Source organism: Alosa pseudoharengus, unplaced genomic scaffold (genome assembly GCF_046254945.1).
Source record: "Alosa pseudoharengus isolate Yale_2024_CS ecotype anadromous, Long Island Sound unplaced genomic scaffold, YU_APseudo_1.1 YU_APseudo_1.1_scf_14, whole genome shotgun sequence".
Taxonomy (NCBI): Eukaryota; Metazoa; Chordata; class Actinopteri; order Clupeiformes; family Clupeidae; genus Alosa; species Alosa pseudoharengus.
Window position 1 is genome coordinate 26133798 of NW_027468609.1, and position 13004 is coordinate 26146801.

General features: G+C 42.5%; 1 protein-coding gene across 1 annotated transcript; it reads left to right on the plus strand.

Annotated features, from left to right (window-relative positions):
* The first annotated feature begins 1003 nt into the window (after positions 1 to 1003).
* On the plus strand, positions 1004 to 9497 carry isoc1 (isochorismatase domain containing 1). The gene is made up of 5 exons (XM_076284378.1): positions 1004 to 1283; positions 3416 to 3535; positions 5267 to 5470; positions 5983 to 6099; positions 6456 to 9497. The coding sequence occupies exons 1-5, from the start codon at positions 1020 to 1022 to the stop codon at positions 6600 to 6602; spliced, it is 852 nt and encodes a 283-aa protein (XP_076140493.1). The 5' UTR covers positions 1004 to 1019; the 3' UTR covers positions 6603 to 9497.
* Positions 9498 to 13004: the final 3507 nt, after the last annotated feature.

Genomic DNA, 13004 nt, shown 5'->3' on the forward strand with positions numbered 1-13004 from the left:
TTTTTTAAGATGTCCAATTTTCCAGCAATGATAAAAAACTACTGTTATTACAGAATGGCAACTCTAATCATAACATGCACTGTATAAAGTTGAGTCATTAAAAGAAAGAAAAATCTTTTTGTCCTCCAGTGTGTGAGTTCTCTCTGTAACAGAATGCAATACTACATCTGTAAACAGCAACAAGCAGCTGTGTTACACAACAACCTGGGCCTATCCAGGTTCTTACTGTTACAGTAAAGGCTTAGGCTACACCAAAAACACAAAAAAGGGAAGGATTACAGGATATCAGTATTGAAAAGGTTGCTTTGTCCTTCAAAATGTAAGCCAATATTGCATGCACTTTGATTCAAATTTCCACTATTCCATGTAATCTTTTCTGGATATGTGATGTTAGTAATCCATGTTGATAAAATGCAAGTTGCTGAAGTTGTGTGCTTGCATAACATAAGAAGATCCCCAGCAATTACAGATATAATATTGATCATCACATTAAAAAGGCAAATAGGCCTACACGCTCTTATAGTCTTCAGTCAGTAAAATGCATGGTAAACACCGCAGTAAATTATATAGGCCTGTGCAATGTCAATATGTATTTCTTCATTGTTGGTAGTGAAGGCTACAGAAGTAACAAAACTGATCTACTCATGTCATCAGGTCTACACGGTTAGCCTATTTATTCACCATTGTTATGAGCACAACATTAATTTTGTTGATGTTAATTTTGAATTCAATAATTAATCATAGGCTATTAGTGCATCTAACATTAGAAGGCACTAACTATGATAATGGGCGGAGTTAACATAGTTCAGACACTGAGTTTCTCTTGCTTTGAAAAAAAAAACCAAAAAATCGTCTATCGTGACTTTCAGTTTGATTATTATTACAATTTTCTGAGGGCAATTTATATGGAGAAGTTCAACGTCACAAGATCGTGTTTCTAATTCTAGGTGAAGGTTGATAGGTCGGATTCACTTATATTACCCGCCCACAATCTCCTATAGTCATTTCCTCGTAGCATCATGGCGGACGGACATTGCAACAATAACCATTTACCGGTTTTGTTTTCATATTCCGTCTTCTCGCGTCCTTCATCCGTGCCCGTGGGGTCTGGGCACGAAGTGTTGATCCAGAAATTTCTGTCACTATATGGTCACCAAATTGACGTCCATCGTAAATTTGTTATCCAGTCGTTCTCCGAGGAATGGGGACAGTACATTGATTTGCCGAAGGGATTCTCCGTATCTGAGAAATGCAAGCTTCGATTAGTTCCTCTACAAATGGATGTAAGACAATATTATTTTCATTTCTGGACAGATTTTTTATGTTGTCGTACTTAATTATTCTGAAGAGCAATTAATATCAATAGCCTTGTTATGCTATTCGCATGTCCGTGAAACCGAAAGGTGCCTGTGTAACTTTGGCAGTGTGGCACGGCAAGACTGAAATACAGACAACTGTTGCCTGTTTCTGGTCTTAATATTCGTGTGACGTTATGCTATTGCGCATTTTGGTCCGTTGTCTAAGAATAGGTTATAAAATAGCCCACACGTAGTTGTTATAATGCATGGGTGTTATAAATCAGATTCTATGAGATTAACAACCTGAACTGAATGCTTCATGACCTATACTTAATATAATAACATACTAATGTCAGTTTTCAGTAGTATGGTTGGTTTGATACTGTGTGTAGTGTAAATTTAATTTAGTGTTAATATCACAGATTTTTTTAATATAAATAGGCTATTACATGTGGTTCTCTGAACTGAGGAAGTCTATAATGTATAATGTATTTCATTTAATGAAAATATGTCATTTTATGATGGCTCAAATTAGATAGAAGAAGTCCATGGCACAGAAGTGAATACACAAACATTGCAATCTTAAAATGGCGTACTGATGTGCACATAACCATCAACGTCAGTTACTGGTTTGAGTCATCTAACAAAATGGAATATTTAATCCTGTAAAGCTTACTAGACATCTGTCTTACAGTGGCAGCACTGATGTGGACCCAAACAGCTTCACCACCAGTGCCGTCGTCGTGTGTGTGTGTGTATGTGTGTGTGAGTGAGTGCCATCGTCGTGTGTGTGTGTGTGGTGTGTGTTGCTGTGTTTTGGAACATGTTTCTGGAGAATTGTTATTAAAGGCATAAGACAGTGCCACTGGAGTGAATAAATCAGTTGTGGTCAGTCACGAATGCATTAGATTAAACAGAATAATACTTAATACAGGCTCAGATTTTTTTTTTTGTTCTTTTTTTTTTCTGCCTAATGCAGTGGCAGGCAGTGGCACTCTATTGTAATGTCAAATCTACCCCCCCAACCCCCGTCACCACCACTCCAAACAGGATTTGCGCTCTAGGGCACGGTGGGGAAATCAGTGCCTCAGGTCTGCTAGCTCCATCCCTCATCCCTCATCATTTTCCATGAGATTGTCATCTTATCACACATCATATTGTTGCCTGGTGGAAATCAGAACTGTCCATAAAGACCAGGAACATATGGCTGAACTCTCGGTGAAATTGATCCCCAGGGGTCAATCCAACAGGGCCACGACCTGGGATGGGACACGGACTGCGGTCACGTGGGGAAAAAATATACCGTTGTCCTGAATACATGATAAAGCCATTTCCGTCCATTTTTCCACTCTTAACCACAGTGCGGTGGAATATTTCAGTTAATGTCACGTTAAATGTGAAGCTCTGATGTTTTTGGTGGAGAGGGGGACAATCTCTATGAAAGTTGATGAAGTACAGTAGTTAGCCAAGCCACAGTCTTCACCATACGCTCAGGTATGAGGGCGAATATGTATCGCATTTAGACTGGTAACACAGAGGTCATGCAGTAATGAATGGATATACTAGTAATACAGTATACAAATCTAATGAATAATGAAAGCCTTACATATCATTCAGAGTCAGCATTTGTGCATTAGAAACAGTATGATTCAGCTGACTGGACACATGCAAAAGGACTACTTGTTTGGAGTTTAATACAAAACGGATGGGATTTTTAAGAAGAAAAAAATCCCATAGGAAACAAACCCAAGGAACAAGTATTGTGCACAGCAGTCCTTTCCAGACTATCAGGCTTTTGTAGGTTGTTTATTTCTGAGATACTATCTTCTCTACTGTGGGCCCGTGTTCAGGTAATCCATCACTGTTGCCAACCAGGATCGGTTGATTGCATCCCTGGCATCAGCTGTACTGTGTGTGGACAGGTAGACAACTTGCTGCCATGTGGGCATCGTGCCGAGACATTTGGTCATCCGCAGTTTCATTTCCTCATCTGAACATTAATCCTCCTTCTGAATTGGATCTCCTTCTGAGTCTTTGTTTAAACAGCGATATGTGTCTGCCATTTCCTAACATGTAGTATTGTTGATGTTTTTTTTTATTTTTTTTATTTCCTTTAGATCACTACTCTGGGGAACCTTGCTCCTTCCACTACCATGTTCTTTTGCTGTGACATGCAGGAGAGGTTCAGGCCAGCCATCAAGTACTTTGGTGACATCATCAGTGTGGGACAAAGGCTGGTAGGTTGCATCCATCTTTCCTTAAATGCACATTGTTTCTGAGGACGAATTGTCTTTGTTATAAGTATGACTTTTAGCCTGACAGTGAAAGCATTGAGGATAGACCCCCCCCCGCCCCCCTTTCATTTAGCATGAAACGCCTACATGTTTCGGTTGGTGCTGCCTGTGGTCAGAAGTCACAGGAAAGGATGCTCACCAGCTCACTGATCCCTTTTGATCCTCCATGTGTCGCTCTCCAAGAAGCCAGTATGAAAGTGCACACTTTGCTTGGGAGAACTAGTGTCTAGTGGGTTCCATTTAGAACTGGGCCTTTGAAGCTCTCAGTCTGCTGTATCAAAAAACAGAGAGAGAGTGTGTGTGTGTGTGTGTGTGTGTGTGTGTGTGTGTGTGTGTGTGTGTGTGTGTGTGTGTGTGTGTGTTTGTGTGTGTGTGTGTGTGATTGTGTATGATCTAAAAGTAGAGTCCTAAAATAGACTGCTTGAGATTACAAAGAGCTCCCTCCCACACTTGGAGATGAAATGAGCCAAACCAATCCATCACTTGGCTGTTTATTATACACATGGTTGATTTGAAGGTCTCTCACGTGCCCTGTGTGAAAACCTGCATTGACCTTGTCCAGTTCTCCCCGTAAAACTGTCCAGACTCAGACACTGTCTGTCCCGTGTTTATACGCGGAACTATCTCCTGAGGCCTGATGTGGGTATCGCCACTTAATCAGAGTGAGATGTCAAACTGCGGATCAAGGAACTACACTCCGTTCAATTACAAACTCGGCTTCGGCGCGTCCGTGAGAGATTTCTGTAAAGCCTTCTCATGCAGTACACACCCGAATATGAATTCCTCCTCTGGTGGGATCATGTCCGTTCCCTCATTTCCTGCGACAGTATCCCCTCAACGCAGGTCTGCATTAGAAGTAACATCTTCAGGCGGCTGGAGTTTGTCGCTCCAATCGGGTGCGGATGGGTTTATCTGGGAAAGAATTTTCCGCTCTCTGGTCAGGGAGGGGTGGTGCGGCGGGGGGGGGGGCTTAGCGCTTGGAGGCTTCAGCAGTCAGTGCCAGAACTGATTGTCTCCTCTTCTCTCCTCTCTTCTTTTTTTGGGGGTTTTTGTTGGGGTGACAGCCAAGCGATAGTTTTACAGCTTTGGTCATCTGTCTGCGGGGACCATCTCTTGTCTCCTGTTTCCTGTGCGCGCATCCAGTTTCCTCTTCCCCTTCTTGTGCCTCCTGGGCCCCCAGCCATCAGCGATAGAAGGCCTACTCACATTCAGCCATATTTCACCACATACTGTAGTAATAATATCAACCTGCAGTTACTTAATAAGTATTGGACATACAAGTCTTTAACATTGTACTAGAGGTACAAGTCATTTACAGAGAACTACAAAATGCATTTATGTAATGTTGTATTTCTATATTGCCATGCATTACAATTTGCCCACAGCCAGCAGCGACGGGTCTTCTCACATTCAGATATATTCTTCCATGCAGCAATATTATCAGCCTACAATAAGCATTTGACGCACTTAAATGAAATGCATCATTTAATTAATACTAGAGAATGCGTTTGTGTATTTTGTATTCCCATATATGCAATATGTTGCCATGTATTGCCATGCAATATGACATGCCATCTTACAATTCAAGAGCAGTCACCAATTAGATGGTTGTGAAAATTAATGTGTTTAGGCACTTGTCATGTTAAATTAAGCGCTCATGTCTGTCTCCTGCAGCTCCAAGGGGCTCGTATCCTTGGCATCCCAGTCATCGTGTCGGAGCAGTACCCTAAAGGGCTTGGCGCCACCGTCCAGGAGATGGACCTCACCGGTGCCAAGTTGGTCTTCCCCAAGACCAAGTTCTCCATGTTGCTGCCGGAGGTGGAGGCTGCACTGGCGGAGGTCCCTAGCGTGCGCAGCATCGTGCTGTTTGGAGTGGAGGTACTAACCAGCTGGCCTGTGATCAAACGGAGCTCTTCCCCTATTCACAGCAATGAGTTACATATGATATGGTAGCCAGTTCAAATGTTATAAGAAGTTATGTCTATAGCAGTAGCGGTAGCATATTCACCTTTTCTTATGGCAACTGTACCATATAAGCCATAATATGGCTTTATGGACAGTGATACTGTGTCATCTGAGAAAGCCAGGTGTTTTGTCAGGTTGATATGGTCTACTCGAGTAGGATCAGTATTTTCCTGTTCCCTCTCCTGTGAATTTATATATTGTGATATTTATATTTTCTATGTACTGCAAAAATTTATAGCAAGAACCAAAACATGTGTTATAACGATTACCATGGCATAGTATAGTCATTTGTATTTTATATGGGCAACAGTGCCAGGTGTCAAATGGGTTACTGCCAGTTCTTTCATCATAGATAGAAAATGTATGCTAATGATGTAGCACAATTGAGTGTAGTATAATTGGCCTCTTTTGTATCTGTTCCCTAGACCCATGTGTGTATACAGCAGACTGCACTTGACTTGACTGGCCGAGGCTTTGAAGTCCATATTGTTGCTGATGCCACTTCATCCAGGAGCATGATGGACAGGATGTTTGCTCTGGAGGTAAGGTTCACCTCCCTCAACCTCTCCTCCAGACGCAACAAGAAATTCCATGGGAAACTTGCAGTGGAAATGCACTCTGCACCATCTTTATTCTTTTTTGCTCATGTAATTAAAAAAGATACTTTACTTTTTGCACCCATCTGATTGCAAATGTCTACAGAGATTTAGACAACCTCTCTTCCTTACCTTCTCCTTATCTGTGTAATTAATCACAAAACTATATAGTAATTCTCCCCTCTCTGTCACTCTCTCCCTCTCTTTTTATTACACACCCTCTCTCTCTCTCTCTCTCTTTCTATTACACACTCTCTCTCTCTCTCTCTCTCTCTCTCTCTGGCACGCTCTCTCTCCCTCAGCGAATGGCTCGCACTGGTATCATCGTCACCACCAGTGAGTCAGTGCTGTTGCAGTTGGTGGCAGATAAGGAGCACCCCAAGTTTAAGGAGATCCAGAACCTCATCAAAGCCAGTGCCCCTGAGTCTGGCCTCCTCTCCAAGGTGTGAGGGCTCCAGGGGTGGTAGGAGGTGGAGGGCGGTGGTGAGGTAGCGGGGAGGGTGGGGGGTAAATGCCACACGAGGGTCCTGTTAGTGGGAGAGTTAAGAATAGAATGGATAAATGGAAAATGTTAGCGCTTTGTCAGCCTCAGAGGCCTCAGACTCCACCCCACTGCAGGCTCTCCCACACCCGAGAGAAGTCATTGTTTGTGTTTCGATCCGAGGTCAATTCGACTTAAACCAGATGTGTTCACTTCATTAAGAAGTGTCTGCAGTCTCTTGAACACAAGTTAGTTTAGCGCAGGATGGTGATCGATGTGTTCATTCGGGGGTGATGGGGCAGAGAGCGATGGATCAGACTCGGAGGGATGCTGCCAAGGTTGGGACAGAGAACTACTGAAGGAGGAGGAGGATTGAAGGGAGTGGAGGTTTTGGGAGAGCAGGATGAATCTGTCACATTTGATCAGTAGAGCTGTACTTTATTGTTGTATTCTCTTGTTTTGTTTATGTTTGGTTTGTTTTGTTCTGTTCTGAGGGGTATCCCAGCTGTGTGATTTAGGAACAAAGCTGGGTAGGTTAAATGGTTAGGCCAAACAAAGCCACATACTAGCTCTGCTATTAGGAGGTTTAACCTAGGAGTTAACCTACCCAGGGTTGTTATTAAACCACACACTTAAAATATCCTATTCTGCTAAGGTATTGTTATTTGAACATGACATGAAATTATCTGAATATTTGTTCTCGCATTTTGGTAATTGTTACTTATTTAAAGGAACACGCCAAGGTTTTGGGATAAGAGCTTATTTAGCTTCTACCCCAGAGTTAAAGGAGCGATTTGTTGGATTGAATGTTCTGTAGGTAGGCCAAAATCAAAACACTGATGAACATTCTCAAGACTACCAGATGCGAGCCTCTTCTGGGTTGCCAGATGTAATTAAGACTTAGCTAATAACGTCAGTTGACCTGCAGCTTCTTTAAAGTTTCTCCAACCATGACCCAGCTACACATTACGGAAACAGTGAAAACAAAACATACCTCTCTAACCAACGTAACATATTTAGCTGAAGTTAGCGATGCTGATGAAGTTTAGCCTAGGCCTACCTGTCGTGAAGAAATATGGCCAGCTCTGCGTCAGACTTGATATTCTTCGTTTGACGAAGACGTCGCCATATCAGTAAGCTCCTCCGATGTCCACTTAATTTGTTTCTTGTTTTAATTTTGGAAATTTGCCTGCCTCCCGTAGACGTTCATGACTACCCTAAAACTGACAGCAAGTTGACAGTTGGCCTTTGCTAATTTGGCAACACAAATAGGAGGACTCGCCAGCCCATTATTAATACGCTATTCTAGAATTAATCGTTCAAAACATAAACGAAAATTCCAAGAGATTCCGCCCCGTAACTAATTTTTTTTCATGGGTTTTACAGGGTTTTACAGGTTATAGTAATGTTGTCAAATAAGCCATTACTTCAATTCATCGTGTTTCCTTACTCTCTGACAACATATGGTTTATTTTCCATTAAGGTTAATGTTAAGGTGAATATGCTACCACTACTGCTATAGACATAACATTTATTTTCAATTATTTCCTACATACTGGACCTTTAAGATAAGATAAGAGGATACATGCCTTTCTCTTCTCTGTATGTGCAATAATCCAGTCTGACACTGTTAGCCTAGTTTAGCATAATCAACTGGAAATGGGTTAGACCAGTTAGCCTATAGCTCCCTTTTAGCTATAGACTAGCTATAGGCTAACTGGTACTCGCACAGAGAAGAGAAAGGTATGTATCCTCTATCCTCTCTGGGGTAGACAGCTAAAATGTTTCCCAAAAGGTTGGCGTGTCCCTTTAATGTCAGCCTCTTGTTAGACATTAGTTGCGTGTTGTGCGTCCACTGTGTTTGTTTGTTTTGATATACAATATAAGTGTTTTCTGTTTTGCTTGGTTTTGGTGAGTTATGGAATTTAAAATCCCACTGAATAGCTCTGGCCTTCACACTTTCTGCAACACATAGCCTACCTCTTATGTTTTGCGGTAATTTTAAGTCACTGAAATAGAAATTAAACCATTGGACCTGAGTGTAAAATGTTCTTATAAAGGAATTTTGTTGTTTGACTTTGTATACCTTGGTTGTAGAATGTAATATTTCTTGTAATAGGCTGTATAAGGCATGTGATATTTCTAGCCTCTATCAATTTGTAAGATTAGGATAGTGTGAAACTGTATTGTTGAGGTTGAGATACCATAATCGAATAACATTGAACATATCTCACTAAAGTTATCTTATCCTGCACATTTCCCTAACTTGAAAACAGAAAATGTTACATTGGGGAAAAAAATTTGCTGTTTGTACTTGCGGTAAGATGTTTATTGTAGCACTTTTCCAAAAATGCACTAGCTCGCTAACCTAATAACTTAGAACTGATACAGGTCCTCCCTTGTAAATCAAGTAGGGGAAAACTGAGTGAAAGAGAATGAGAGAGAGGTGGGGGAGAGAGAGGAACAAACCGTTGTATGTGTATGATATCCTTTGCAGATGCCCCTGTGTTGGTGTGTGTGTGTGTGTGTGTGTGTGTGTGTGTGTGTGTGTGTGTGTGTGTGTGTGTGTGTGTGTGTGTGTGTGTGTGTGTGTGTGTGTGTGTGTGCATGTGTGTGCACATATGTGTGTGTCCGTACTGATCTATAAAACAGCCCCTTGGGCGTTACATTTTAATCAAGAAAAAAAAGTCAGAAAACTTCGGTGCCTATTTATGACCTGTCTGAACTGATTGTACTCTTCTCGAAGGTACTTCACGTCGTGACAATATCAACTTGTGCACTATTTAATCAATTGTGTTGGGTAGGGGGGAAAAAACAAATCCTTTTGTATGAACAAGAGATGAATAAATGTTTATACACTGTAAATATGTCTGTGCAAAATCTATTTTGGGCTTAATTGAAAATTAATGGAATAATAATCTTTGTTCCATGTCAGCATAATTCTTCAGATATGTAGCGTAGCGTGCAGAGGGCTTTTTCAAGTGAAAACCGTGGCAATTGTCCCAGTGTGAAAAGGCTTTAATTTATGAACTTGTTTTAGTTGATATCTATCCAGTGTAATGTACACACTCCCCAAGTCAAATATTTTTCTTGGATTCGATTGTCACATAAAAAGTTAAACGTCTAGACCTGCAAAGATCCTGTAATGGGTAATTTATGACACTTCCAGAATGGGACCTAATCTTGCCGAAATGGCTGTTTTACTCAATTTGGTGCGAGCAGAACTGAGGACTCACAGGAGAGTTGGGCTAGAAAATGATACACAGCTCACATTCAACGTCCACACATTATATCACCTCCCTGCCACGGCTCTCAGTCAAACGGCCAAAAGCGCCTGCATTCGCAAAGCTTTCCTAACAAAGCTGCTGGCAGAGATCTGGTGGTGTTGTTTTCAACTGGCCTGGTGAGGGCACCAGCGGTCCAGCTTTTACCCTGGCTCAACACTCCATCTGTTCCCTGTTGTCCAGCCGATAGCATAAGTTTGACAAAAATCGGCCACTAAAACAGCAGATGTCCATTTCACACCACGTACAGTGTATTGTGTTACACTCAGATGTCTTCTCTCTGAGCTAAATACATGTCACACATGCATGGTAGTTGCAGAAAGTCAACAGCAACTGCTCAAACACTGAATCTGCTACCACAATTACGGTACTACCACTGTATAAGCATCCCTGAAGCCTCTGGAGGGGCCCAGAGATGTCTTGAGCTCCTCTGATACTCATTTAGTATTTCAGATTTTGTACTCCACGGCCTCTCTTGTGGCAGGTTTCTCATTCAATGAAGTCTAATTCACAGACCCCCTCAGCTTAATTTGTTAACTTGCACACATGAAAGGCTCTCCTTAACAAGACGTGCCCCTGAGCTAATCAAATCGGCCCGCGTTGGCACTCGCTTGTAGGGAAGCTGTTTCCACAGCAGTGTAATCTGCTTTGAGGCCACTCTCCGCATCTCACCCTGTCATCGTAAACAAGGCATGAATGTACACATGCGGCTGGCAGAAGGGATCCTTCAGATCAGCACTGATTTCGAGCATTTTGCTCTTACATTGTTTAAAAGCTATGATTAAATCTCACGGTTATGCCATGTGGCGATGCCAGCACACCGCCTTTGTTTAACATCTGCTCACCAGGCATGTGTTGGTCCAGATATGCCCAGATATACCCCTATCCCCCACCCCTACATAACAAGACATGAGCTCTCTCTGGTTTCGTTTCTGACCATATACTAAAGGCCACTTCTCCTCAGTTCAGCGAAAGGAGGTCAGGGGGCATTCAGTGGAGTTTTTTTTATCTAGAGGAACACTGAGGCCATGTTTATGAAGGCAGGCCATGACTTTTGAGAGCCTCAAATAGTGGCGCAGTGGGGAATAAGTAAACGAGTTATATCAAGTGTTATCACTGAACATTTTGGTTTTCCTCTTGGACTGCGGATTTCTCTGGATTGCACTTGTGTCGAAGGGTGAAACATGCTGCACACTTTCTGCTGAGGCTTGTATGGAAGTCTTCGATCCGCTTTTATACTGCATTAATAGCCTATGTAATTATACTGAAAGTGTAATACAAGTGTAATAACGTGTTTATTGTTATCTTAATGTCTTGTTGAACTCTGCTGTGTAGGCTACTCAAGAAAGTCGCATACGGTATGAAGTGGAATCATTGGGAGAGGATCGGAAATGCAAGCTCAATTCATTTTTACATTTGTTTCCCAGCATGAATGCCCTCTTTCAACACCCCCTATGCCACAGGTGCCAAGATTAAGAGCTTGTCACTGGTGTTGAGTGCTTGGATTTATGCTGTTACACCAGCTAAGATGAGATAGCACATGTTTCCACGTCAATTACCAGCACATCGTTACTCAGCTGCCTTCTATGCGTGGGAAATTGCCTGACAGTTGGCAATGGCACGGCAAATGAAAATGAGCATTGTGTAGAGAACCTCCAACATGGATGTTCTCGGCTCTTCACCTCTGGTGTAGACTAGGCTATATGATGGGTTTGCCCCCAAGTGTCTATGATTTAACTGGGCGTATCATTAATATTTGTGGTGAAATTTTCCTCGGCCGTGACCATGACATAATCCCCCTGCTTTTCCACGGCAGTCCGGCCTCTGATGTTTTCCCGAGTCCATGCTAAGTGTGGTACATATTTATTTTCTTTAGCAAATCCACCTGGATGGCCATAAATAATGACGCAAAAAACGCTGTGTTTGCTTAATTCCTCATCCCCAGTCTCTTGCCGCCATTTCTGGCAACCTCCGCACGTCCTGAAGGACTTGACAGCTGGACCGAGGTCTGGATTCTTTATAAGGTAGAATAATTAGCAAAGTTCATTTAACGAGTAGGAAAAATCTCCACAGGACCGGAGCAGCACTGCAGCCATTGCCCCGCGGCGCATAAACAAGAAAAACGATCTCGGTAGATTGAAATACAAACAGGTAGGGCCCTGATAGATTGCATATGCGCTAACAATCGGTCCTGTGTGCAGACAATGCATACGGTGGAGGAGTAAGATATCAAAACGAACGGCATAAAAAGAGGCCTGTGGATATCCTGGTGAAATACAGCCCTCCAGTCTCAGGTGGGGGATCCTATAGCAGATGGTGACCAGAAGAATCAAGAATTTAGGTTTTAGCTCCTGAGCTGGAGAGGTTCATGAATGGTGGGGGGGGGGGGGGGTCATGTGTTACGGACCGCTAAATGACAGCACAGTCACCATAGTGGAAGTACAGAAGTGGAACTGTGTTTGGTTAAGTTAGGACAAAACACATGCAGAGTATTATTTTTTTCTTGTACATCTTCAACGTGTCTATAAGACATTTTACAGCAGTCGAATCATTTGGACTCAACTCCGTGCACAACTCCACAATACTGTGTTTTGTTTTACACAAACACTTCTGAATGCCAGATTGTTTTCCTCCTCCCCTTTTGCTCTCTTTTAATCCCCCAATGGCAAAACAAAACAAAGCCCCAAAACCGTTTGTGCACGTCGATGCTTGTCAGTGCAGGGGCCACAAGGGTGACGGCTTAGGATCAAGCCGAGGGCAAGAGTTGTGTTAAGGGTTTATCAGCTTACAGAGCCCCGCGCACCACGCAACACATTAAAATGGGCCTATGGTCATGTGTGACAGTCAGAGGTTTTGTCGACGCTATTTATAGCCGCACAGATCTGCATTCCTTGCCCAAGCCCCCATTTATCCCGACCCTTTAAAACCAGTTCCATATGACCTGGGAGTCTGCGCATATACGGCACGGCATACATACGCTGAAATGAGTGGAGCAGCACTTAGGTGATAGCATCTGCAGACGGCAATGTGACAATGCAAAGGCGATAGAGACTTTCAGATCAAATGCATATGTGGGGGCAATGAGA